Here is a 27,108-nt window from a genome sequence, read left to right as displayed (position 1 = left end):
TCTGTCAGAGCCAGTTCCTCCATTTAAGATGCTGACTTGTTTATGTTGAAGGGACAAGTGAATGACTTTTGTTAGCTCCTGTGCTTTACTTTGAAGCTTGTTTGAGGCTTTTTCCTCTTAACATGTCTGCTTTGTTGCAGTTGGAGGGAGCGTGAAGTCTGTTTTGTTGTTGATTTGTGGCTGATAGATATCTTCAGATAGAAGAGAGAGGGAGGCTGACTGACACGCTGAGTGGTTTGATAAGCAGGGTTTAGGCGTGGAGTTCAGTCTAGTCGATGACCAGCAGCTCTCCGTCCTGTGCCCGCTCTTGTTGTCCTGGGCACGTAAACACATAGAGGACACAGAGGAGGAGGAGGAGAAGGAGGAGGAGGAGCAGGGTCAACCATGGAGCTGTAGGGACACGTTCAGATGCCCGTGCGGATCACCAGTGGAGGAGGAGTGCCGCAGAGGAGAAGAGCCCTGCAATGAACAAGACCAAGAGGTAATTAAAAAGAAAAGAAGAGGGTGCATAAAAACTGAGAGTCTGGTGCACTCAGACTTACTTGCAGCACAGTTTCTTAGCAAGTCTGAGTATGTGTCAGCAGCAAGTGTTTTGTGTGCAGCAGAGATGTGTGAACCTTGAGGTTATATCTGAGATGCAGTGTGGTTTGTGCAGGCTCTTGACAAGTTGAAGAGAAACGAGGGCATTTACTTTTATTTTCCACTTGTTGTGCGTGTATGTGTGTGTGCATTTATTTGAATCTACACAGTGTGCAGTGGAGAAAAAGAAAGGTTTTGTGTTAAAAGAAAGGTTGCAGACGCATATCATGCATACAAGTTCACACACAGTCACACACAGTCACAGCTAATTTCTTTGACCTGCATATCAGTGAAGAATATCAACTTCTCAAATTATTTGTGTGTACTGCACACAATCGAGCCCTGACACTCAACAGTTGTGCGTGCCTATGCAGCGCTACCTGCTCACCTTTCCATGGAAATGTGTTCTGCCTTTCTGTTCTGTCCGGCTTATTCCCATTTACATGTCAGTTCAGAGATGTTTTGTTTTTGTTTTGTTTCTTTGCATTTGATGTTAGATACTGCTGAGAAACAACATGTTTTATAAGCTGTATTTTTAGCGGTTCTTTTTTACTGCTGCAGTTGTGACCACAGCTCTTATCAGATTGCCTGGAATGAAAGGATTGTGTGTTGAATGTTAAGGTAGTCAGATATGTGTTATGTGTGAGTTAGCTACCTCAGTTTAAGGTAGACTGATGGAGTGGCCACATGACTGTGGTTCCCCTTCAGTGAAGAGGTTATCTTAAATCAGATGTCAGAATCAACGCATAATGCCAAGATTAGGTTTTGCCAAGATGCACAAGTGATTTTTTTTTTCAAAGAAGAGAGCAAGAGAGGGAGAAAACAAAGGTGTGTGTAGTTGCACAGGTATAATTTCATGGTCTAACGGATTCAAGGCTACAGTTCCAAACACCTGATTCTTAATTTTCCTCACAGAACAGGTGACGAGATTTGTGGACGTCTGCTGTAGATTTCCTGGTGCTAACTCCTGTGGTTGTTACAGTGGCTTTATGAGGGGCCAAATGATTTAATCACTCTTTGCAGTAGATGCATCCCCTTGATGCAGAGGGAACAAGAACACAGGTTGTGAAAGGGAAGAGCAAGAGAAAAAGAGCAGCTCACAAACAAGGCCTTCAAAGGGCCCTGGCTTCAATTAATCAATTAAGGAAAGAAAGAGAGGAATTTGCATATCCCCCCGTCAGTGTGAGAGCGAGAGAGGGGAAAAAGGGGGAGGCGGAGGGGGGACTGGATCTGTGGCCAGGAGTCCTGACACGGATGGGAAGGGGAGAGAGAGGGGTATTTCCAAAGAGAAAAAGGAGAAGCTGTTTCCTGAATGGCTTGAATAGAGCAAGGATGAAGGAAGAGGAAAAAAGTGGACGAAGGAGGAGTCAGGGAGGAAAAGGAGGTGCGAGAGGTCTTCTTAAAACAAAATCAGTGATATGATGGACCCAGGCCCAGGTTCAGTGATAAAAAAAGACTACTTAGGGTTTTTTCCTCATTGTCATGCGCATGAAAATTTTCTGTTTCACCATCAAGTTTCAGCAGTCATTTTGTTTCCATGAAGGCACTGTTAAATAAAGAAAGGTTATTTTTATATTTACGCAAGTTGGTGTGTGAGGAAAAGCTCTGAGGAAAAGGTAAATGCAAATGCCCCAACAGTAACTCTAATTGTGTTCAGATTTGCATGGGAGTTCACCACATTCTGACTCTATTTACCAACAGCACTTGGTGTCTTCAGCTGGCCTGGGTCGTTACACAGAAAAGAGATCACTAACTGCTGTGCTGTGTGTTACCTGCTCAGCACTCTGGGGGAAATTCCCTGACAAACGTCATGACATCAATAACATTTCCCCATCAGCACTTCTGTTTGTAGTAGCGATTGCGTCTCCTCATATGTGTGTCTGCCTTGATAGACAGAGCTGGATTCACTCTGAGTCAAAGAGAGAGATGACAAGTTGTAAAGGGCACTGAGATAAGAAACTCATCGATAATAAGTCAGAAAATGAATTGGCCAAATTTATGATGATGATATGATCATTTAAGTGTTTTATTTTAGTTTATTTACTGCATTGGTTTACACATTATAAAATACAAAAATCCAAAAGATATACTTGGAGATGTTTGCATATATTTTACAGGAAACAGTAAAGAAAAGAAAATGGGAAAAGTCATTCGTCAAGCAAAACAATTCAAAGCACCCATTTGTTCCAGCTTCTCCACTGAGAGCGTTTGTTGTTTTTTCATCACTATAAAACACGAAATGCTTCTGGATTTTGGACTGCTGCTCTAATGAAACAAATAAGACTTCACCTTGAGCTTTGGGAACATGTGATAGGCAATTTCACCACTGATTGATATTTTTTAATAAAAAAAGAAGTGATTGATTACTCAAAATAATCATTGGTTGAAAACCTACAAACCTACAGTCATACATTAAATTATATAAATTTAATTTTCAACTTCATTATTTGAAGTGGTTACGTGTGGCCCAGAGCCCTAATGAATAAGGCATCAGGCTCTGGAGTTGAGGATTGTGAGTTCAAGTCCCACCTGGGTTGTGTACATCAAATGATGCATAGTTTACACTTAATTTCCCTCTTGAAGTACAAAAAAGTGTTAATTTGAATAAGCTTAGGAAGATAACTGTGTTTCAGACTTGGCCAAAAAAAAATGCCTTTAGACAGTGTTTGATGATTTATGAAATTGTTTTCCGCTTGTACGGGGTTGGCTAATATTCTTTCAACTAACAGGGAAATCAGGCCTGATCAGTATTATTTATATAGTCCATACTCACAAATTACAAATTTTCCACAGAGGGCCTTTACAGCCTATATAGCAAACAACTGTGTCGAGGGTCTAAGAAGAAAGATGATTGTAATCCTTCAATTTATCTTAAAGTAAAGATGTCACAGAACATGTGATGAGATGCAAGGGGTGTATTGTAGAAGTACAAGAACAGGTGGCTGAGGTGTAGATAAAATTAACCCTGGCACCTTGATTGTGTCCTTGTTTGGCTTCTCCCACTAAATTCTTCATGTATGATGGAGCTTACCTATCTTTAATGTAAAACAGTTCACGGTGGTACATGCTGTGCTGTTTAGTGTTTTGAGTTCAGTAGCCAGCTGGTGTAATGAGGCGAAGAGGAGGAGGAGGAGAGGTGGGGTTTTGTTGCCCAGCAGGTTTCCAAACCAACCATGTGGAGCTGGACTACCAGGATCAAAAGAGATGGGGTCTTCACTGACACCCCCACCCCCCATCAGGGTTTCTGAACCTGCACATGGCTGAGGTGGAAATGTGTGGTGTGATAACTCTGATGGCAGGATGGAACAGCACATACAGGCGGGGGAAAAGCTTGTGGTATAAATAGATCATTGAATGTCACCCCGTATACCTGTATGAAATTGTGCATCCATGAGTGTCCATTCATGTGTTGTACATAAAGCAAACCTAACGTTTTCATGTGACTGGAGAATGGATGCATGTGTATGTTGAGTTATGCATTTTGCGTGTGTGTGTTTTGTGAGTGTGAGTGGGCTGGGGAAATGAGCTGCACAAACAAACAGAGGTTAAGAGAAGGGGATGTAAGTCTGGTCATTCAGGGAACTTGTCACCAGTTCTCTGAACTCACAGTGTTTCCTGGTAATGTCATCGCATTAGCAGCGGTATAGAGACCGACTCAGTTTCACAGCGTTACATGCAACACGATTTTTGTGCAGATTCATGGGGACAAAATCTGAAACAGCCAAGCACAAAATTGAAAGTTTGACCATCTTTTTAAGGAGACAGACACACACAATGATCAGATTTCATTTAATTTAAACTTTGGTTTTATTGAAAATTTGGCAAGAGGACTGTGGATAAAACCACTACCTCAACTCTTTTGCAAAAATGAATCAGATACCAGTTTAAATGTAAAAAGCATGAGAAAAGTCAGTTACTGGTTATTGTGAAATACACTCAGACATTGCTAAACTGAGCCCCTGATCTGAAGAGGAAGCATAAAATAAATGAGTCTTATTTGTCTTTTTTTTCAAAGACCTTAAAGATGAAAAAAATCCATATTAACGCTCCAGAAGAAAAAGTGTTCTTCAGTTGAAAAGCTCTGTCGCACTTCTGACCACAGTCAACATCAATCCAGCTTTAGGGTGTGGCAAGAGGTGTGGTCAATATGATGTATGTCTCACCAAAAGCAACTTCCAACGCTTTTTAAGTCCAGGTTCCTCTTGTTCACAGACTACCACAGAAACCCGAAGGAACCGCAAGTAGCACCAACACAGTCCTACATCATTGGCTCCCAACCATTCAGACTTAATGGTGATCCCTTAGATAAAGGCATCGTATAAACCCCTGCATCAATACTACAAAGACAATGGCCAAGTATTGGCAACTTATACCAGAAATTTTGCAGCACTCTGGTCCTCTCTCCATATTTTAAAAGAGGGTGAGGTGTTAACACTTATGACCAAAGCCAAAAACTAATTTAAGTCTGTGACCTATTTGATAGATAATGAACATGTTCTGGACTGTTCCACCATTATCTGTCTCTGTGATTAGCTTCACGTTGACAAGCACAGAAAGCGGCATAGCTGTTTACAGTTTTTCTGCCTGTGCACGGCGGCTCAGGCAGCTGCAGCGCTGTAGCACGGCTTATCAGATGTGGGGAGCTGCATTTCCTCAGATGCTGACCTGCACTACCTCACCACACTCTGCTCTACTTATTTCTAGGCTACTCATACTGTGTCGGCCTGCCTCTCTCTCTCTCTCTCTCTCTCTCTCTCTCTCTCTCTCTCTCTCTCTCTCTCTCTCTCTCTCTCTCTCTCAGGAAACCCAGTGAGAGCCCTGGTGTGCTGAAGAGCAGGAAGTTGGTCCAAAGGAGGAGGAACACATGTCCCAGTCCTCAGGACATCAGCCGGGCCCTGCAGAGCCCCAGCTCTGCTCCCAGCGCCAGTGCTGCCAGCCTGGATGAGCTCATACAGCGCTGCCTGAACTGCTTTGGTCAGTCTCTGTCTCTGCGTGTTTGCATGTGTTCCCGAAGTTTTGTCATGTGTCTTCATTCTTTAACACAACCAGGTTATATAAATGAGGGATGAGGGAGAGTGAGGGGGGGCATCCAGGGTGAGAGGGACTGACAGGGAGGAGGGAGTGAGGGAGGGAGTGAGGGAAACAAAGGGCAGTCTCATACAATCAAGCTTTGTTCTGTTGGGCTGCAGAGGCCAACTAGCTATTCCCATGCACTGTTAAACTACAGGAGTCTCTCTCCTCTCTCCCTCTCCTTCAGTGGTCTCACACTATTCATTGGTCATTTCATCCAAAACACAAAAAACAAGCCGAGTTATCCCTGTTGGCATCCTACATACAGACAGTTTATCATGATTTAGATATCCACTCTTCAGGGTCCTGCTAATGCTGATTAGAATTTCTTTTGTGAGGCTAAAAGACGGAAAAGTAAGGTGTGAAAAACTCTGTGTGTCTGTGCAGAAATAACATCCTGGTTTATCTGGTTTTTCTAGGGAACTCTTTCCGTCAAATGTTAAAATGACAATGAAAGTCAATGGTGAACAAAAGTAAATCAACAAATAAAGCCAAACTGTCTGACTGTCCAGATACCACAAGGAGGAAGTGGAATTTGTTTGTTTGTTTTAGAGGATGGTGGTTTGGTTGTACTTACCCTTTTGGCCAATTCTAAACGTATCCTTAAAGTAATACCAATGAGGCATTTATATCAACACCTAAGATACAGCATGAATTAAAAAACAAACAAACAACTTGTTAGATTTACTTAGATTTAAAATAGCTCTAAATATTAAATACTTTTATAGTCAGTGGTTGTGACTGTTGAAGCAGATCAAATACAGGCACGTTTCATTCAATACGGAGAAAGAGTCGCTGTAGGTAAACACATGCAATAATATTTTTTCCTATAAGTGGGCATGAAAAGGGTCAAAAGCTGGAGCTGAGTGTAAAAGCTCTAGTGGTGATGCCTACACCCACATGCCACTCAGTCTTATTTTTGGCCTTTGTCCCCTTTTAGCAGCAATCATAAATAACCCCGTGGCAGAATGATTTAAACACTTACTTGCACTCTATAAGCCCCATTATAATAAAATGTAAGATTAAGTATCAGGTAAATTAGACGCATCTGTTCAGCCATTTTGCTGTTTTGCAAGGTCACAGGCGGCTGTATCTCATGCACAGGAAAACAGAGCTGGAGAAAAATCTAGTCCACCTGAGCAGCATGTATCAACAAAGCACCTGGAGAAAACAAATTTTAAAAAATCTAAACCCACTTAAGTTGAATCAGCTGACAAACTGAAATAAACTGAAGTGAAGTGAAGCGGCTGACCACTGAGCCGAGGTGCAGCCCATAGTTTTTGTTGTTGCTGTTGATTTGAACCACATTAATCCTCACTGTGTGAAATGTGCTGCTGTGCTTTGGCTGCAGATTCAGAGGGGAAGCTCTCCAGTCCAAGAGGGTCCCAGCTCGTCCACATGACGCTGATGATGCACAGTTGGGTCGTGCCGTCTCAGACATTCACCCAGAAACTTCTCACCCTATATCCTCCACTGTCGCTCAGTGCAGCGCTCTGGTCCCACCGGTGCACTGCTCCCTATCACATGTCCACGCTCATTAATCAGATCAGGGAACAGACATGGCTTTGTTTTGCGGCAAAGCAGATTTGAAGTATATATCCCTGCTGGTGTTTAGTGTAACGGTGTGCCATATCTGTGTAGTTCGTAGAGATCCTTGACTCTTCCTCTCACTTATAAGGATTGTCCTGTGGACAAGAGAGGGCTGAGGCGGACACAGATCTGCCACCTTGTCAGGTGAGTAAGGACACCAGGGAAATGAGCGTTTGACAGTGTGTGTGTGTGTGTGTGTGTGTCTGAACGGGTTATCCTGCTCTATTTGCGGGTAGTAAACATATTTTCTGTCTGCCTCGTGGCAAGGCAGTGGATCAGCCAGTTCCCAGCAGTATTCGAGGCAGACCCCCTCCTTGAGCAGACTATGGGGGACCTGTGGGCGCTGGTTCGGTCAGATGGAGAGAAGACTCACTCGCAGCTCATCGACACCTCCTGCTTGTGAGCCATGTTTTGATTGGATTCACCATTATGCCCTGGAGGAGTTGTAGTTTGCTTGTTTGGCCACAACTCAAACAAGTTTTTCTATAAATAGAAAATAGACCTTTTTCTATAAATAGAAAAACCGTCTATTTTTGTCCTGTCACTTGGCTTTCTTTTCCTAGAAGCCCTCATGTGAACATATCCCAGGCGCCCTCACCCTCTGTCAAGAAAAGGAAGGTTTCTTTGATCTTCGACCACATGGAACCAGATGAAATGGCGGAGCATCTCAGCTACCTGGAATTCAAGAACTTCTGTAACGTTTCAGTAAGTTCAGTGAACAACTTCTCACTGTTTACTGTTCTCACTTTGCTTAATTAGGCTTCATCATGTTGCCATGACTCACAGAATTGTTGCCACTCCCATGACAAACACTCACAATAGGTCAAAGTGCATGCCATGAAGATTTAATAACGTGTTTAACTGAACACATGCCAATTAAAATGCCAAATGTCACATGGATAATTGATCCCTTGATCAATTATCCCTTAACAAGAATTTACAGTGAAAACATAACTTCACCTTACGGCCAGGAAGGAAATCATATTCTCTCCATGATCAAGCAAATTAAAGACACACTGGCACTTTTGTATTACTGAGGGTTTGAAGCAATACAGAAACAACATTAAATGAGACAGTATTAAGGAAACTTAATAAAAAGTGTCAGCCCTGCTGGTAACTGAGAGTTAATGGGCCACAGCGGCATCAGTCTTTTTCATTTATATTTGCTATCAGGCATAATCTGTTTGCAAGAAGAAGCAGATTGTAAGAAATTCTTGTGATCGAGGTTAAGCTTTTCATCACCAGGATATAATGGATAGTTTAACCACCTGCTGTCTGGAAACGAGTTACACAGCATCCGCACCAGAATCCAATTATTTATTCATACCTATATCTCTAGACGTAAACCGTCTATAGAGTGTGTCTTATTAGAAAGTGCTACCACTTCCCTTTTATTGAAGAGTCAGGTAGGATGTTCAAATCAGTTAGCTCAGTTGAGTGGAAACATGGCTGAACTCTTGACCAAGTTGTTTCCTGCCTGAACAATGCTGTTTGATTGGCCAGTTCCTGGACTACCGCAGCTACGTGGTGCGAAGCTCGGTGAGGGACAACCCTGCACTGGAGCGGTCAGTCATGATGTGTAACGGAGTCTCCCAGTGGGTCCAGCTGATGATCCTCAGCAGACACACAGCCCAGCAGAGAGCTCAGGTCTTCACCAAGTTCATCTATGTGGCTCAGGTAAACGAGCTGAGGGATCACACATCACAAAACCTGGCCAGAGGGATTTTTGATCGGCTGCCAAGAGCTGCAGACGCTCATTCTGCTCTTTCCTCTGTAGAAACTTCGGGCTCTGCAAAACTTTAACACTCTAATGGCAGTAACTGGAGGCCTCTGTCACAGCTCAATCTCCCGCCTCAAAGACACCTCTAACCTGCTGCCTCCTGACGTCACTAAGGTATTTTCAACATTGCACATAACCATGAGTCAGTCTGTGGATGACTGCCTCACCACAAGCCAACGATGATTAAACTTTTCTGCCTTGAACCAATCTCCTTCCAGTCCTTTGACATTTTTGGCTTCATTTCTTTATTTTTTATGGACTCCTTTCATGTCTAAGACATACTGGTGTCTGTATCTCTAAGCAAGAGTAAATGATGTGTTTGGGTGTAACAGCACGTTGGAGAATACTCTGGTATGGGTGACATTTTCACTTCTTGTTTTCCTGTGGGGGACAACTTCCTCAACTCCCCCTTTTTAGGGTTCTTTATCTCATCTTTCTTTTGATTGTTTTTGTTGTTGTGGCTTAGTTGCTCTGTTAAATTGGACTTAACCCCCCCCCAAAAAAAACACAATTCATGTCCTACAAGAAATAAGTGAGCTATGTCTTTAAACTCATAGGCTTTGTATAAAAATAAGCCTATAATTTACAGGCTTAAATCAAAGCCTAGCCAAACCCGAAAACGCTGGAACAAGACCATGTTGTTAATACATTATTTCATGTGCTAATAGAATTGTATCTTATATTCAGTGTTGTTTGGATCAAATGTTCGTATGTGATCATTTTCATTACAAAATAACTACGTACAGAGACACAAACAAAAGGCTCATTTATCAATAATCCCTCTATCTTTTTCCTCTTTCAGGCCCTGAGTGAGATGACAGAGCTGCTCTCCTCGCGCAGCAACTACAGCAACTACCGGCGGGTTTACAATGAGTGCACTGGCTTCAAGGTGCCCATCCTGGGTGTCCACCTGAAGGATCTGATCTCGCTGAACGAGGCCCTGCCAGACTACATCGACGAGGACAAGATCAATCTGAGCAAGCTGCAGCATCTGTACAGCAACATAAATGACCTGCTGGCCATTCACAGCTGCACGCCACCCTTTGAGGCCAACAAAGACCTTCTTCACCTGCTCACGGTATAAGACAGAAACGAGGAGGTGACTTTTAAGAATTCACATAGAAAGATTCCATGAAGAACGTCTTAAATTATGTTCTTTTAATGCTTCAGCTCTCTCTAGATTTATACTACACTGAGGATGAGATATATGAACTTTCATACACCAAGGAACCCAAGAACCCGAAGATCCAGGTCAGTAGAGCTACATAGTCCTCTTTGAAGTTGAGCTGAATCTAACACCAATGCTCACACTTGTCTTAACCTATTTTCACGAGAGGAGGGACATTTGTCTGCTTTCTGTGGGTGTAACATGTTCTTCATAACAAAAGCACAGACTCAGTGCTGAGATACATCAAAGTCAGCCACATCAAAGCATCATACGTTAGAGAAGTGTGTTATGTGGTGGGTGTGCTCTTTTTTTTTCTTCTTGTTTTCTTGTGTACAGTCCTTTGTGTCTCATCACTGCATCTGTTGGTCCACAGCCTGTAGCTCCAGTTAAACCACCAGTAGTGGCAGAGTGGGGTTCAGGAGTCACCCCCAGGCTCGACCCTGACACCATATCCAAACACGTCAAACAGATGGTGGATGTGAGTATGTGACTCTGCAGCAACCTCCTGTCTTTCACTTCCTTAATGCTTGGCAAGCTTAAGCAGAACTAACCAGCTGCTCTAAAATGCAACTGACTATCTGATTGCTCTGTTGCCCCCTGCAGTCCATCATGAAAAACTACGACCAGAACCAAGATGGCTACATTTCACTGGAGGACTTTGAGAAAATAGCAGCCAACTTCCCCTTCTCCTTCTGCACTCACGAAACTGACAGGTGAGGAAGCTGAAACACGCACAAAGGCCTCTCACCATGACGTGGCTGCAAAACAGAGAGAACATGATGGATTATAAAAACCTCAACTCACTTACTCACTTTTGTGTTGCACTTTGGAAAATTTTCTGCCCAGGGAGGGACAAATCAGCCGTGAAGAAATCACCTCTTACTTCATGAGGGGAATGTCTATATGTGCCAAGCTGGGCTACAACTTCAAAGACGCGCATAACTTCCACGAAACCACATACAAACGGCCAACGTTCTGTGACACATGTGGAGGCTTTGTTAGTATCCATTGTTGTTTACGTTTTTTTGGTTTTACGTTTTGTTTTTTTGGTCACTCAAAGTGTAACATGACACAACATGTCTGCCCTCTTGTAGCTGTGGGGAGTCATCAAACAGGGTTACCACTGTAAAGGTAAGATCACAAAGTCAAAAATTAACCTCTATAATGTCAATCAATGTCATGTAATTGTTCAGCAAACAGTAATCAGCTTCATCAGAGCAAATTACCAAAAAAAAAAAAAAAAATTCTTACCAACCCCCAGTTGCATTTGGCCAGTAAATTTTGGTCCAGGTTTTGAGATTTCTGTCTCTGAGATTTCTGCAGCCATGTGAAAAGTAAAGTGAAAGTCATTTGGTTTGTGGCACTCCAAGAGCTGAATGCACAGACCTTTTGTAATTTAAGCGAACTGATTCTTTAAGTAGAAGTGCTTCTGTTAATGTCTCGACATTTTCTCTTTCTCTCAGACTGTGGGATAAACTGTCACAGACACTGTAGAGATCTGGTGGGAATGGAGTGTTTGAAGAAACACAAAAACACAACTGGGTCCTGCCCGTGCACCCCCGCACCCGACCTAAGAACCAAGGGCAACAGCTGGAGTGCGTCCTTTCTCCCTTGCATACAGTACACAAAATATTCCCTCCCTGTAAAATGACCTTAAACACAGCACACTAATGCCTAATGTTCCCCGTTAGGTTCAGAGGAGGAGACCTTTGTTTTTCCCCAAAGTAACGAGACAGAACACAACAAGGGCACTTTGGTTTGGAAAAATAACACCAGTGATTCAACGCTGTCAGACCGGTCCACTCAGACAGATCCTGGAGTGTGGACACCTGAGAAAAAAGACAAGAGGGGAAACAACCACAACTCTCTTGTATATGCGTCTCGAGATAGAAAGGTGAGACTGGACACGAGTCCCTGCAAAGTGATCACGTAGGAGGATGGAATTTCTGGACCTTTTCTGACCTTTTACCATGTTTTTATATCACAAATGCTCAATTTGAATCATCAGTAAGTCAGTCTAAATCCCTGGAGTGGCTCCATGTGATAGGAAAACTACAAAGTAAGAGCTTCCAGCAGTGATTCGCTTGAGTTAAACACTTTCGGCTGCTACAAGAGGAACTAATAAATGATTAGTCAGTCACCAATACTCTGGCTCCTTGGAGGGTAAACTTACTAGTTTTTGTGACTCCTTTCAGTAATGTTCCAGTAAATGACGAGCACTCTGTGAAATCGGTAGTTTTAAATTACACTGTTGTACTAAGATTTACTAAGCAGCAGAGAGTCATTTAAAGCCTCGACTGCATGATGGTAACCTCTGGTCAAAAATCTCTAACACGACATGGCAAAATTAGACCAATAAATAATCCTCTGGGTCCTTTCTGAAAGTGAATTTCTCTCATTTACAATAGAGAACTGAGAAAAGTAACCTCAGCCACCTCACCCTCACCACCAACGGTAACAAGCTCACAGTTTTACTTTTCTTTGTTGAGTTTTAAAGTGTAAAGGAGGGATTCTGATTTTGCTCAACAAAGAATTAAAAGTGAGAAATTAACACGTGAAGTGAAAGATTTTTCTGTCTTTTTTTTTTTTTGTGGACCAAACCTTTGTATAATCTTCTTGATGGTAAATTTGTCTTTTCTGTTTTCCAGGTCAACACACTGCCTTCGAGAACCAGAGGCTGCTCCATGCCTGTTTCCTTCTTACAGGAGAAGATGGAGGAGCTGCACCTCTACAAAGACAAGAGCAGAGAGCCAGACTGACCGCTCTTATCTTCAAACATTTCCCCACATGGACAAAACATCCAGATGCCACCACGTCTCTTGACACATCTGTGTCTGACCGGTGTTGAACTGATGAGATTTGACTGGCCATTCACTTGAGAATGCCAGCAATCATAAATGGACTCCTTCAAGTATGCTTGTGACATGTTTTTATTTTTGTCGTTTGTATTAGTTTGGCTTATTGTTTAGGCTTCAAACATTGATTCTACTGTAATTTATGAACACCTCATTTTGTTTTTAGAACATGTGCCTTGGTTCTCTGGTGCTAAGATTCCATACAACCTCAATCCATGACGGTAACTTATGACAGCCTGCAGACAGACATACCAGTTTCCTGATCAAATATACTCATCATAAATGCAGGGTAGGAAATTAACACTAACCTCAACAAAATTCTGGTTAATTTTAAGTTTGGCAGCTACTGTCTTTGAAAACTTTGCTCATGAATTTGGAAAGTAAGCTGGTAAAAACTTCAAGAATTTCTGTTTCTCTGGCTTTGCATTGGGTGATATGATGGTTGTCTATTCCCGTATCATCTCTGGTCGTATAAAGCCCACTTTCTCCTTTTTTTTTTAGGGGGTGGTGGGGGTATTGGCTTTGTTGGATTTTTGCATGTGATTAACTACTTTAACATCTTCACCTGGTTCCCAAGAAATGTTCATCAAAATCTCTATAGCTATCACAAATACATTTTTTGAAAATAAGAGTTTTTCCATATCACCCACCCCAAGTTTAGTTGGTAAATAGTAAAAGGAGCTTGTGAAGTCGAATCCATCAGCCACAGTAACAAGAAGCAGAAAATGTTTTTTTCCTGCCCTGACATAATTTTTGATTTTCAAATTTCTCCAAAAGTTCATTCAAAGTTCAGCAGGACTGCACTGGAACTATATGTATGCTCCAAAATTGTCATAATTTTCAGCTAAATGCTTCTTTGTTTTGTCCTTTGTCCACAGTTTCAATTTTGTTTAAAATGAGAAAAATACACCAGGAATGATAAATCAAACCGTATGTGTTGTGTTTGACCAAACTCACTGTTAGAAAAAAAAAAAGGATCATATTAACATCTCCATGCGTATACAACTGCTTTTACTGTATAAAGACAAGAAGACAGCTTGGGTAACTGGTCATAATCAGATTTTCACTTTCAGGTAGAAAAAATGGGTTTGACAGAACTGGATTTAACTACTGGACTCAATGAATAGCAATCACAAATTGATAAAAAAAAAAAAAAAAAGAAAACCCAAAACAAAAATGCACATACAACTACTCAACAAGAGTGGCAAAATATTCTTCTCAAAGACTGGATTAACGCTTAAATACTACAGTATCAACACCTAAAAAAATGTTTGGATTCTATCAGCGTGAATAAAATGTTCTCATTCGGTAACTGAAAAATAAAAAAGCGAGACAAAGGAGAGGGTCATGAAGGTAAAAAGCATGCACTTTGTTCTTTAAGATTCTCAAAACAAGCAAAATTATTCAGGCCTTGCTATATTGCTGCCCCGTCACTTTTTCACACTATGCATCCTAGAAATAGACATTTACCTCTTCAACCTGTAGGAAATGTGGAGTTTGCAGTTCAACACACATCCACATTCAATGCATAATAGATAACATTCATTAAATGTTTTGATACCTATCTACCACCTCACGGTCACTGCTTAAAGAGTAAGACTTCATTCAGTAAAAAAAAAAGAAAATGCAAAGACATCAAACTGTATATGATTTGTGTTTACACTGATCGGTGAGGAATGAAGGATACTGTGTTAAACCAGACAGAGACAGTTGTGTTTGGTGGCTTAATGTGGAACTGTACAAAAATCAATTTGCTGCAGAGGTCAGAGGTGTTCAGGACACAGGTGGATGCAGGATGTAGGGCAAAGCTACTGGGAACCAGAAGATGAGCCTTGGCTGCCCTGTCCAGGGTAGCTGCCGTACTGACTGTAGTACTGGTTCCACTGGTTCTGGTTCTGGTAGTACTGCTGCCACTGCTGAGCATACTGGAGGGGAGGAACAGATAGCAAACACTACAGTGAGAGTATGTTAATTATTTTTTTTAAACCTTTTTTCCCCTCACAAATTGTCCCTGCATTTCTATTTTTGTACGTCTCTTAGGCACAGCACAACTCCAAATCTTACGAGCATAAAATTTTAAAACACCTCCTGCAGCTCGCACAGAGCCACGCCCTCTGACAGCCCCATCACTCACTCCCCCCGTCCCATTTTGGATTGTAAAATGTTTGTAACAAGCAGGGTCAGGCAGTATTTCATCATTCTTGAATTACCTGCTGATATTGCTGGTTGTAGCTCTGTTGTTGTTGCTGCTGTTGTTGCTGTTGCTGCTGCTGCTGTGGCTGTTGCTGTTGCTGGTGGTGGTTGTATGTCTGTCCAGTGGCAGGTGTCTGGCTGTAGCTCTGGCTGTATCCTGGGTACTGACTGTAGTTGCTGTAGTAATTCTGGCTGTAGCTGCCTTGGTTGTACCCGTGGTTGTAGCTCTGGTTGTAGCCCTGTTCAGGAGAATAGATTAATTTCCTATTAGTTTGTTTTTTTCCCCATTTATTCATTTAGAAAATTTCATACACAGAGTTCATGCTAAGTACCTGGTTGTATCCTCCCTTATAAGGAGCCGGGCGATTGTAGCTTCCTCCCGACTGCTGGTTGCGGTTGTATCCACCGCGTGCATCAGAGCCTCCATCACGGTAGCTGTTGCCCCAGCGATTCTGGTTATAGCTGCCACGACTGTAGCCTGTCAAATAAACAATAATTATCTAACAACACCAATAAACATAACTTCGCTGTATACTGGTATACCCAGCCCCAGTTTGCACCTCTCATGTATTACATTCAAATTCAAAACAGAGTTAAGTGAGAAGAACTCTTTTTGAAACAAGCTGCAGTGTTGTTACACAACCTTCTCTGTGTTTGAGGGATCATCACTCTGACAGTGCATGAGGTATGGGGAACTTGCAGCGCTCACCTCCTCTGTATCCACCGCCTCCATCTCCACTGCGGTTCTGGTAGCCACCACGGGACCCATCACGGTTATCGTACCGCTGGAAGCTACCACCGCCGCGGCCACGGAAGCCAGCCTGCCTGTTGTCGAAGCGTTTTTCAGGGGGCGGGCCAGCCTTGCGGCCCTCCTCATTGTACTGCTTTAACAGCTTTTCAGCCTCATCTCGCTGCAGCTCAATGAACATCACCGCCTCCAGGAAGTCGCAAGCCTCAGGGAGAGTAAAGTTGGCTTGGAAAGTGACAGAGGTGACCACAGGAGGAGGAGAAGAAAGACAGCCCATCCAGCAAAAGATGGATGGAGAGACAGAGAAAGAGAGAGGGGTAGGGGGTTGTAGTGAAGACCAGAGCAGCCACACCACCGGAAAACAAAATGAAAAATTATTACTACCATACAGAGGCAACAGAAATCATAGAGAAACTAAGAGCAGATAGATGAAAGCAGAGGGCAGGGTAAAGGGAACAAACATTACCTCCAGGGGAACATGGAGGAAACATTTGTTTAAGCAGACACGGGGGAGGGAGGAGACTTCAGTAGAGGTGGGGAGAGGGACAAAAAGGACAAGTAGAAGGTTGGTGAGAAGAGGAAACAGCACTGCAAACCAAGGACAGCTGATGTAATGCTATTACAAATTAACTTCCAACAACTTGAGCATGTGACTGCTTGTAAGTTTGCCATTTGGAAATATCCTTTTCAGGGAAGCCAATTGTGCAATATTAGCTCTACTTATTACATGACCTCAACAAGTCCCAAGTCTCAGTTTGCAGTGCATTAGAAGTAAGCTGAATGGCAAGTGGCAGATAGAGGGCAAAAATAAGGAAGAATCAAATTCATGTGGACTGTTTAAAAAAATGTCCAGGTCTGATATCTGGCCAAAGGCTATGATAAGGGAAGGGGGGGTAGGGGGGCATCTTCCAAGTTTGATTTTAGAGACAACACATAGAAAAAGTAAAAAGTAGATCTGGTGTTTTATTTGTTGTTTCCACAGCATTCCTACCTTTCATTTCTAAAACAGCATGATCGGGCACATCCTTCCCCTGCTCATTGGTTTGCTTTAATGTTCGTTCTTTTAAATCCTCGTCCGTGGGACAAATTACAATAGCCTTGCGTTGAAAACCTTCAAAAGGACGCATTTTTCGTCTCCTTGCTGATCCATATACATTTGTCTAGCAATGGTGACAAGAAAGAAGTAGAAGCTTGTTTGTTATTGTTTACTTGTAGTGGCTTTCCACTGGAAGGAAGCTGGAACCCTGCAATAATGAAGTGAGAGAGGTTTGGCTTGGATGTCAGTCTACGTTTTTACTCAAGTGCTAATGGCCTCTCATCACTCCACAGACTTACCTCACAGGCTATGCATCCAGGTGCCCAGTGGCTGTTGATGAATGATAATTATGGACAGAAAGGGACCCCAAAAATATCTAAACTGACTACACTGTACCTTTACTCAGCTACCTAACAACATTTAGACAGTGTTTATCAATAATAAAAACTCACATTTAAATAGCAGTTATAGTGCTTATTCCAAGTACCTCTTCAACCAGTGACAATTTGCTGCATTGTTAATATGTTTTAAAAATGCTGTAGAATCACTGCTTTATTCTCCTGTGAGCAACTTCAGGAAGCTGTGCACTCTGTCCAAAGGCTGTATCATAAACTATAACCCAAGCAATTATGTCCTTGCAGAACAGAACAAGCTGTTTAAATGCAAAGTTAGGATGGTACAACATGCAATGATTTTCAAATGTGTTCTGTAGTATTTACGCACTGGTACTCTCTATCAAATTTTGGCACATTATTTGGGTGAGGAAAATATAGCTGTGAATATCTTGGGGGGGGACACCAAACAAACTTAAGCTGCCATTAAGTGTCATTTCTCATAAAGAAAAGGGTGTTGGATGTTTCTTAGTGGTTACATGTACGGACTCTTGCCATGCCATACATAATTTAGTCAACACACATTCTGGAAAGTTGTGAAAACTGGGAACATTAAGTGATGCATTCCTATACCATGCTGCCAGAGATGCCTCATCAAACTTCCTCCTTAAAATTAAATGAAGTGGAATTTACGCACAAAATCCAACATCTACTGTCATTTGTGAAGTTTAGACACATTTTAAAAGTACCAACTGCACTCCAGCATACTGCAAAAACTATAAATGTTCACGAAGTATCGTCACACAGCAGGTACAAACTTTAAGAAATTTTTCATACATCCATGAGCGTTTTAAATCTGCAACTGCTTCCACTACAGAACTCGACCTTAATAACAAACCCTTTATTAGACTAATTTATAGGTTCAGTAATAAAACCGCAACAGATGGGCAAACATGCAGATGATGTAAGAATAAAGTGAGAATCATGCCGTGTCATGTTATTTAGACAGAGGATGTGCTGTCACCAGCACTTACACGCATTTTATCACAGCGAAGCTTCTGTATGAGCAAACAACTCAAAGTACCAGCTGCAATCAATCTCCCTGTTCACTCAACAATAACCAGCAGTTTCTACACTCAGCAACACGACATGTTTTAGTATGTGCTCAGTTCAACAGTAATGTGTCAGACTGATATTTATATAAAAAAAACATTTGAATCATCAGTGAAGAGAATATCAGACTTCTAATAGTTTCGCTAACTTGCATTTAATTTGATTTCCAATGCTGTACCCTAGTGCCAAAGCCTACTGCTGTCTTTCATAGACCAACATTTCCATTAACAACATCTATAAATCAACCACATGATCCTGACTATTCTCGATTTTAACAGAAAATCATCTGACTTGAACTGAAACCTTTGTTATACCACAATCAGTCTGATACACTTCTCTACAAAAGCATGCTATGCTACATCAGAGATAACTTGCTGTTCTGAAGGGGTCCCCCCACACTTACCTCGACTTACCTCATCTTCATACGAATTCTAGTCCCATTCAAGACAACAACAGACATATATAACCTACCTGCACATACTCACAGTGTCCACTGAAAAGCCACAGTTCGCCACCAGACCCACCTACCTTTATTTCACATTTGCTGAACACAAGGGTCTGAAAATCTAAAAACTGTTAGTCATTACTTACCTTCAGGGTCAATTTATTAAAAAACACACTCAAAAGTTCCATGTATCTCACTTAAAAATAGCTTTTAAAAAGCTATCAACTCTGTCTTATTAAATTAGCAACAGAAGGTGTTTTTCTTACTCACCAGTCAGAGCTTACTTGTTTCTCAACATCTTTACATAGTCATGGTTTACTTGTACATTGTTGAAATTCACAAGACAAACAATACTGTATTATGACAAGAAATAGCAAGTGCAAATATACTGAGGGATGAAAACATGAAATATTCTGTCACTTATGAGAGCCATTAACCATTTTCTTTAACAATGCATGACAAGCAAGTGACAAGAGGGTGATCAATGCTTCTTCTACTCTATAATACACAGAGCCACCCTGAAAGATAAATAAATAGTCCATTAGAGAGAGTGATCATCAGGGCACATTGACTGACTGTGGCGAGAATCAGAGCAGAGTGTGTGTGGGAGGGCAGTACCTGATCCAGGATGTAGTTGCGTCTCTTGCGGGCAGCGATCTCAATCAGCCTGTTCAGACACTGGGTGGCCTGCTGTATCAGAATATCCCAGCGCCCGGCATAGTTCCTCTGGCGACGCAGGCCCATCACCTGAAGAACAAACAGCCAAATGGCAAAAATGATGGACTGCAAAACCGTATGTGTAGGTTTACTTTGTTTGGGGGATGGTGGCCCAAACTAACCTTCATCTTATCCATGATGGCATTTGTGCCCAGGATGTTGTACTTCTTCTCAGGGTTAGTCTCTGCATGCTTTATGGCCCAGGTAGTCTTCCCACAAGCAGGCAGGCCAACCATCATCAAGATCTGAAACAAGTCAACAAAGAAAACCGGTTAATTTTTACTTTATTAGCCCAGCTCCTATTAAAATCAATAAAAATGTGTGATGTAAAATGAATTTCATCTCTTCAAGTGAATTTGAATATATTAAGATTAGTTTAGTAAATGTTTTCCATGTTTATCAGTGCCAAATAATATTCTAATTATATTCAGTATGATTAATGTTATGAAAAAATAAAAACCAAATTGAACAAGGTTGAGTCTCGTAGGAACTGCACCTCACTTTTGGGCTGCTTGCGTTAATCACAATTAAATATTTTACAGGTATAAATGCCATACACTGTTCTTTCATGTCAGTACTGCCCTACCTCGCATTCAGATTTGCTGGCAGGTCCCTTAGTGCCTCTGATCTTGTCCTCCATCTCTAGATTGTGGATGAAGGTGTATCCCTCTGGTGGGGGAAAGAAAGGCTCCCGCCTCTGTCCAAAGTTGAACTCGACAGCACAATTCTTCACCAGAACATGAGGGAACAGGGCCCGACCCGCCAGCTCCTCCTTGGTTGTCCGGAAAGCCACACCCAACCACACTCCATTCTTAGAGAAGCCCATCTCCACCTCCTCACCACTTTCAAAGTCCTAAAATTACAGTCATCATGAATTTATCTTGCTAACACTGTAATGTCAAATAAATGGACAAAACACAAGAATTATGAGCTACAACCAATTATGAATTTGTCAAATTCATGTCAATTCTTCTTACTTGTATTGTAATTTAAAGTAAGACCAATGATCAAAAGCCATTAAAAGAAGATGGAGTAATTCAATCTCTGTTGCCATAACTTACGATGTAACAGCCGATGACGTCATTTTCGCCAAACTTCTCGCCAAAGTCCGCAAACTTGCAGTCAGATGATTTCTTTCCTGTTCCTCCATATCCGAAGGAAAATGGCTCCTCACCTAAAACATGACAATTAAATCCATTTTCTATTCTATTCACGACCAAATTTTCTCAGTTACAGTAAAAGATTCATCCATGCTGAACATCAGTTTGATTGTTCAGACAGCTGCTCCTCTTACCAAGTTGAGTGCTGCAGTTGTTGAGGGACCATCCAATTCTGACCACGTGGGGATCTGGCTCGCTGCTGGGCAGGTGCTTCACGGGAATTTCCTCATTGAGCTGAAGAATAGGAAACAAATCAGCTCAAAAACAAGCCAGAGCTCATACACTTTCAAAAATAATATAACATAAAGCCTGTGTGATGTATCAGAGATCTTTATATCATCTGTGGACATCGTTTACAGAAAAGGTTTATTTACTGTGACTCAGATGAAATTGTCCTGCTCTATCAGAAAAGCTGACAAAGCATTTTTTGGTTTATTGGCATTTTTTATTTTATTGCCACTAGAGGTAGAAACTCATTCTGTGTATACTACCTTCATCTCATAACACACACGACCCCGGGTGACACCATGTGTTGCTCGCGCTCCGGCCCACAGGTAAGCAAACCCTTCGATGGTCAGTGGATAACCACTGTAGCGATCTCGGGACACTTTGAAGTGCAGATCACAGTTGTCTGAAAAGAAACCAAAACAGATTTTCTTTGTAAAAACTGGCGCTACAGATGTGGCACATGATATAATCATGCATTACTCTGGTTTAAACTGTGCAGCTGTATGAGGGTGGTAAAGTGTACTTACATGTATCAATTGTAACAAGAGTGTCGTCTATGTTCTCCTCCTCATCTTCAGCAGGGGGCTGTGGTGTGCGGGATCTGTACAATATCAGGACAGTATGAAGTTAACAGCCTAAAAGTTACTTTCATTGACAATGACATGCACTTCACTTACTCTGTTGTTGGTGTATTGTACTATTGTGCTATTCAGAACACCAGCTAAAAGCCAAAAATCAAAATATCACAATTTATGATGAGCATACCTCTTGTCCTCACGGTGCTCATAATAGCCGTAGCCCCTGTTCTCCTCATATGGTCTCTTGCGTCCGTAGTGTCCTCCTCTATCAGATTCCACTTTGACTTGCTCAACCTGACCTGCACCATCTTGCCCACGCTGCTGTTCTGTCTCGTGAATATCCTGCTTCCTTTCTCCAGCAGCCTCAGGGTCATCTTCCATTTTGACCTCCACTTTGATATCTAAAACGATAAATGAACGTTAAGAGAAATAAAACCTTAAAACATTCAAGTTTACCAAATAAACTGGGAGAAGTGAGTTATCATTGTACATTTTCCATATCAGGTTGCCAGAATCCTGCCAATTCACCAACTTTGCTAACACCATAATTTTCATAACTTTTATGGTGTGTATCCTGGTACCCATATGCATCATGGGGCACATGTATAAAATGAACAAATCAGGACTCTTTCATAGCAAAACAGCTCCATAGTAATAGTAAAAGTCTAAAACTCCACAGGGAACCTTTAAGTTGGCCATTCACAAACTCTGCTCTCTAATGTGATGTGTCATTTCAAGGCCTACAGACATTCACGAGGGTTTTCAGTTGTTCTGAAAGCCTTCCACTCAAGTTTAAGTTCGGTGGAGTGATGCTGACATGACATGACCCAACTACATGCACGCATAAAAAAAAGATGAAGGTTCAAGTTGTTTCATATCAACTGGTGCTACAAAAGCACAAATTAAGTAATTCTAATCAGGAGAAATTAGTGAAAGCACATACATGTAGGTCGTGTGAAGGCTCTTTGATTTAACAGGCCTGTGAAGTCTGTGAAATTTCCTGTAGAAGTACATGTGACAGTAGATAGATTTTTTTTAAGTCTTACCTGCTTTGAAATTGTACTGTCATGCTTGGTTTAGTCTGCATTTCTAAGAAGGTGTCTACTAAGCCTGTGGGGAGAGTTGTCCTCTATATTTGACCCATCTTAACAATTCAGGAGAAGCAGGCAGCCCCAGAGCAGAGCAAACTGCACACCAACTCCAACCTGCTCTATGAGGTGATGGTACTAACCACAGAGTCATTGTACCACCCTTGAAATGACACGCGTGTCATCCTTAAAAAGCATTAAAGCTTTGCTGTGTCTGGTGAATTTATCTCTCTCAACTCTATCTTGATCTTCACAATTATAGTGGTGAATATTTTGCAAGGTGACAATCAAAACATCTTATTACATAAATTAATACATAAATTAATCAATCCCTGTATGCTAAAAATCACCTTGTTTGATCTCAATGTTCTCCTCTGGCTTCAGCACAGGCTTGGTCTGTTCCTCTGACATCACTTCAGATTTGTCTATGTCGACATCTGCTGTGAAGTCAGGCATGCTGTGACCCGAGTCTGAAGTTGGCTGACTTTCGTAAGGCTCGCCCTCTGCCTCCTCTTCCTCATAGTAACCACCTGAATCTCTCCCCTCATCTTCCTCTTCAGGGACATCACCATCACCATCACCTTCACCATCTCCTTCACCATCTCCTTCACCATCTCCATCCCCATCTCCATCCCCATCTCCATCCCCATCATCATCAGCATAATCCTCAGGTGCTTCTGCAAATGAAAAAGGAAAATTCAAAACTTTTAGTCCTCACTAAACGGCCACTTTTAGTTTTTGACACTTTGTTCTCTTTACTTTCTCATCTGCAAGTGCACTGTGACCTATTCAAATTAAATACACAGAATGGGCAACAAACAAGTGGTTATTAAAAAACTCTGTCAAACAAGCAAGCCAAACAATAAGAATTTAGACCTAGTATATGGATCTGTTGAAACTTAATGTGTGTACATAGACTGCACATACCAAGTAATAAATAAAATGCACAGCCTGTTACTAATGTCACAAAGCTTAGTTTATGAGTTATACAAGCAAAAAACAATTAACTTTTTTGTTTTGTAAATAAACAGTATTACCCTGTTGCACTTGGGCATCCTCTCCCTCTTCGTTTCCTTCGTTATCTTGATAGTCCTGGCAGTACTCATCATCCTGCTCCCCTGGCTCTGAGGCATCCGCCTGAGCTTCAGTCTCCAGAGCGGATTTCAGCCTCTCCACCAGGTCTGCCTTCAGGCCTCTGGTGTCCAGGCCGCGGCGCTGGAGCTCCTCTTTTAATTCGTTGACTTTCAGTTTCTTCACGTCAACACTCATTGTGTTTCAAATGTTTGCGGCCTTTATCTGTTTACTAAAAAACACAGGAAACGTTCAAAATCGTACAAATCGTACAAAAGTACTGCTAACAACACTGCGTCCTGCTAACTTTCAAATCGATATCTGTTGCGCGGCAGTCTCAGCTAGGTCGGCTAGCTGGTTAGCTAGACTTGCATCAGTGGATGGATATCGCAGCAGTATAACTTGTTCCACTACAGATATATAAACCATGCAATCCCAGCTTTATACATACCCTTTTCCTATACAGCTTTCTGCAAGATGAAACTATCACTAAACTATTTGCTGTGGTTGTAATTTTTTTCAGGTTGACGCTAAGTGGCTAACGCTGATAACCTTCTTAGCCATAAGCTAGCTAACGTACCGCCAACCGATGCAAGTAACTTTAACTCTGATAATATAAAAGCTGCAGTCGATGCTTTGTTTTCCCAGTAAAGTAATATATTGAATGCGTTGTTTGCTAAGTTCCCGGCACGGTAATTTTGCAAAAGAAGATACAAAATAAGGTTGGGGCCTACCTCCTCTCACGCTAGTTGCGCGGGTCAGCGGCGGTGGAAGCTAGAAGATTGAAAAAGTCGCTACCGCCCTCCAGTGTCTAAAGCTCAAACCGGACGTTAACAAAACCTGGACTCAAACACGCATTTATGAGCGGCTTCTACTGTGAATTTTAAACCTACACCGGGATGCACGTATTGTTTCCGCAGATCAAGTACAAGTAGAATTGTGTTTGTATATAGGAATGTGAGGGAAAGCCAAAATGTTAGCTTAGCTGGTTTGTATGTTACGTATTATCCACTTGGAACGCTCCATAATAGGAAGTGTTGTGGTGTTTACGTTGAAGGCATGCTGGGTAGCGTAGTGTTATAAACACACGACAGATCACTTCTGCCTACAGATGATACTGAAAAAGGGATTTTATAGTTTGCAGTTTGTTTACGTGAAGTGGTGAAAAGATGCATTGTTTGATGGGGCTTATTTGGGTTCAGTTATTCTTTAATTTTCTTTTGTTCATCTTAATTTGTGTGTAATGTGACACAAACTCCATTAACAGACAGCATACCATTTTATTTAACACATTCTTTTTACAGTTGCCATCACATCCAATGTACATGAGCCAGCAAAGGGATTAACGGTGAACATGTCCATGAAACTGTAGGGGCAGATACTGTCAAAAATAATCCACTGATGTGACCCAATGCTTGTTTGGGTTTGAGTGGCACTATATAACCTAGAGTAACTCTCATAACTGAAGCCAACGAAGCATAAAAATCTGCATTAAGGTCCATAAAGATCACTGAAATAAACAGTAATATGCTGGAGCTGTTATCAAATATATTAATTTTAGGGTCACCATTGCCTTGTACTGTAAATCTTTATACAGTCAGCTCTTACATGCAAGATGAACCATAGAAATTCACTATGAATATCATAGCAATCCCCCTTTACACCTAGTTGCTCAAAACATGAGCTAAGGATAGCAGCCCAATCCACAACGCACTGATATGCTCATGTCCATGTCTTCCACCCAACTTTATGGGTTTAGAGGACAGTGTGTGAAGGAGGGTTGTCATCAGGCTGTATATATGGCTGTACTGTGATAGTGCACTCTTATTCCTTCACACACAGATCAACAAACAGTACTATGCCATACAGCAAAGAACTAATTTGATCACTTTTTGGTAGGAGCAGGAAGGTACAGCAATTGCCTGTTGACCTCTCTCAGCTGAGCATCTAGAGTCTCTGTGGTTAGTGTTAGTTCTGCTAGTTGAGTCTGTAGACTTGTGATGGTCTCCTGCAGCTCCTCTTCTTTGCGGCGGGAGTTAGCAGCCTGCCTGCTGTACTCCAGCACCATACATCCACCACCAATGAGGAAGATAACTGCCTCTCCCAGCAACTCTGCGCCCAGCTCTGCAGCCGCATCCTCATTCAGTGGCTTAATGACGGAACCCTTAAAGCCCATGATCCGCATCTTTGTTCTCATCTCAATCCAGTGGTAGACTGTGAGGAAAATGAGCAAACAATATACAAACACAAAATTATGCTTTAAACATAAGATTTGGGTCTTGCTCACATTTGCACGTGTGCCAGATGATACACGGGGGAATGGATTTATGATCGTGTTGATTATGTTGCATGTGTTCAGTACAGTAAGCACTGTAAGTGTGAATTCTACACTAACTGCACTGTGGGATTGCCAAGACACATCTGTAGTGAGTTTACACTATTAGACTCTGCTAAACTCAAGTAACTCAGGTTTTCTTTCATGCTTTCATTTTCGCTCTTTTTAATGTCGCAATCTTTGATTAGTTTATGCGAATCAGCTTTTATAAATAGTATAAATGCTTTTGAAAATGAATGGGAATCATTCAGAGCTCGCCAAGTTTTTTTGATTTAAGTCCTATGACGAAGAGTTTTTAGGTACAGCGCAGCACAGCACCTACAGTATAAATAACATAGCGAACCTTGGCATTTTTTCTGCGTTTTGAACGACTTGGAAATGTCTAAATAACTGGGCACGGTGCCTGGTCTAAAATACTCCCACCTAATATCATAATCTAAGGAGGACCTGAAGGAAAAACAGACAACTGTCCTATCCTGATAAAACCAAAGGCTTCAGACTACAACCTGTTCAATGACAGGTAAGACCCGCCCTCTACGAGCTTCCCTGGTTACTATTGGTCGACCAGCAACACCAATGAAGATGATTGGGTAAGCGGTCTGGAACGCTACAATGTCATTGGTTGCTGGAACCCTCACTTCATCCAGGGGTGTCTGACACTGAAATCTAGCGGTCATTAGCAGCCATTAGCTCGGTTACTCACTCTGTGCCGGAGGCAGACAGATGTAATTTTTGAAGAACTCGCTTCTCCGGGCTCCCGCTTTTATCCGATTCGCTACAGGCTTGCTCATTTGCCTCACTCCGAGATAAAGGAGCTTGGCGATGGGGAAAGCACCGACAACCATCTTGGCGGAAACGCCTCACCAGAGTGGGGCGGAGCACATAGAGGTTACGCGATGACGTTTAATGACTGACGTTAAACGGTCAAGTCAAACGTGCGCGTGCAAATAATGGCTCACCTAGGCCTAGACAATCTAGGTAGATTTCACAACTGTAGTGTAAATTGTAGTGACACGCTACAT

General features: G+C 41.9%; 3 protein-coding genes across 5 annotated transcripts; 1 reads left to right on the top strand and 2 right to left on the bottom strand.

The window, feature by feature from the left end:
- Positions 1–13,666, top strand: rasgrp4 (RAS guanyl releasing protein 4). Of its 3 annotated transcripts, XM_041046765.1 has the most exons (18): positions 1–481; positions 5,381–5,553; positions 7,001–7,112; positions 7,321–7,383; positions 7,507–7,638; positions 7,803–7,944; positions 8,743–8,916; positions 9,017–9,133; positions 9,822–10,097; positions 10,190–10,270; positions 10,561–10,665; positions 10,791–10,900; positions 11,034–11,184; positions 11,282–11,318; positions 11,651–11,782; positions 11,879–12,081; positions 12,596–12,641; positions 12,836–13,666. In XM_041046765.1, the coding sequence occupies exons 1-18, from the start codon at positions 465–467 to the stop codon at positions 13,033–13,035; spliced, it is 2,271 nt and encodes a 756-aa protein (XP_040902699.1). In that variant the 5' UTR covers positions 1–464; the 3' UTR covers positions 13,036–13,666. The 3 variants fall into 3 exon arrangements, with proteins under 3 accessions (XP_040902699.1, XP_040902700.1, XP_040902701.1); XM_041046766.1 differs by lacking the exon at positions 12,596–12,641; XM_041046767.1 differs by lacking the exons at positions 1–481; positions 5,381–5,553; positions 7,001–7,112 and having other exon boundaries at positions 7,331–7,383; positions 7,511–7,638.
- Positions 13,667–14,036: 370 nt separating this feature from the next.
- On the bottom strand, positions 14,037–24,636 carry hnrnpul1 (heterogeneous nuclear ribonucleoprotein U-like 1). The gene is made up of 16 exons (XM_041046764.1): positions 24,486–24,636; positions 23,718–23,983; positions 23,031–23,357; positions 21,780–21,993; positions 21,542–21,615; positions 21,278–21,417; positions 20,921–21,020; positions 20,688–20,800; positions 20,213–20,479; positions 19,749–19,871; positions 19,528–19,656; positions 16,975–17,143; positions 15,945–16,208; positions 15,568–15,713; positions 15,253–15,474; positions 14,037–14,967 (listed from the first exon to the last, which is right to left on the bottom strand). The coding sequence occupies exons 2-16, from the start codon at positions 23,947–23,949 to the stop codon at positions 14,851–14,853; spliced, it is 2,637 nt and encodes an 878-aa protein (XP_040902698.1). The 5' UTR covers positions 23,950–23,983; positions 24,486–24,636; the 3' UTR covers positions 14,037–14,850.
- A 381-nt stretch (positions 24,637–25,017) lies between these two features.
- Positions 25,018–26,949, bottom strand: opa3 (outer mitochondrial membrane lipid metabolism regulator OPA3). Its single transcript, XM_041046500.1, has 2 exons — positions 26,790–26,949; positions 25,018–25,965 (listed from the first exon to the last, which is right to left on the bottom strand). Exons 1-2 carry the CDS (start codon positions 26,929–26,931, stop codon positions 25,637–25,639), a joined length of 471 nt encoding a protein of 156 aa, XP_040902434.1. The 5' UTR covers positions 26,932–26,949; the 3' UTR covers positions 25,018–25,636.
- Between the last annotated feature and the right edge of the window lie 159 nt (positions 26,950–27,108).

This window comes from Toxotes jaculatrix, chromosome 9 (genome assembly GCF_017976425.1).
Source record: "Toxotes jaculatrix isolate fToxJac2 chromosome 9, fToxJac2.pri, whole genome shotgun sequence".
In the NCBI taxonomy this organism is placed as follows: Eukaryota; Metazoa; Chordata; class Actinopteri; family Toxotidae; genus Toxotes; species Toxotes jaculatrix.
The sequence above is the reverse complement of the archived record's forward strand: the minus strand, read 5'-3'. Positions and strand labels throughout refer to the sequence as shown.

Bases quoted from the DNA above. Each gene is read 5' to 3' on its own strand.
- rasgrp4 (XM_041046765.1), top strand. The intron at 11,185-11,281 runs GTTAGTATCCAT...GCCCTCTTGTAG, and splicing joins GTGACACATGTGGAGGCTTT to CTGTGGGGAGTCATCAAACA. The intron at 11,783-11,878 runs GTGCGTCCTTTC...GTTCCCCGTTAG, and splicing joins AACCAAGGGCAACAGCTGGA to GTTCAGAGGAGGAGACCTTT.
- hnrnpul1 (XM_041046764.1), bottom strand. From the start codon at position 23,949: ATGAGTGTTGACGTGAAGAAACTGAAAGTCAACGAATTAAAAGAGGAG. The intron at 21,418-21,541 runs GTAAGTACACTT...GTTTCTTTTCAG, and splicing joins TCTTGTTACAATTGATACAT to ACAACTGTGATCTGCACTTC. The intron at 17,144-19,527 runs GTACTGCCCTCC...CACCATTGCTAG, and splicing joins GCAACTACATCCTGGATCAG to ACAAATGTATATGGATCAGC.
- opa3 (XM_041046500.1), bottom strand. From the start codon at position 26,931: ATGGTTGTCGGTGCTTTCCCCATCGCCAAGCTCCTTTATCTCGGAGTG. The intron at 25,966-26,789 runs GTGAGTAACCGA...TTTTCCTCACAG, and splicing joins CTGTCTGCCTCCGGCACAGA to TCTACCACTGGATTGAGATG.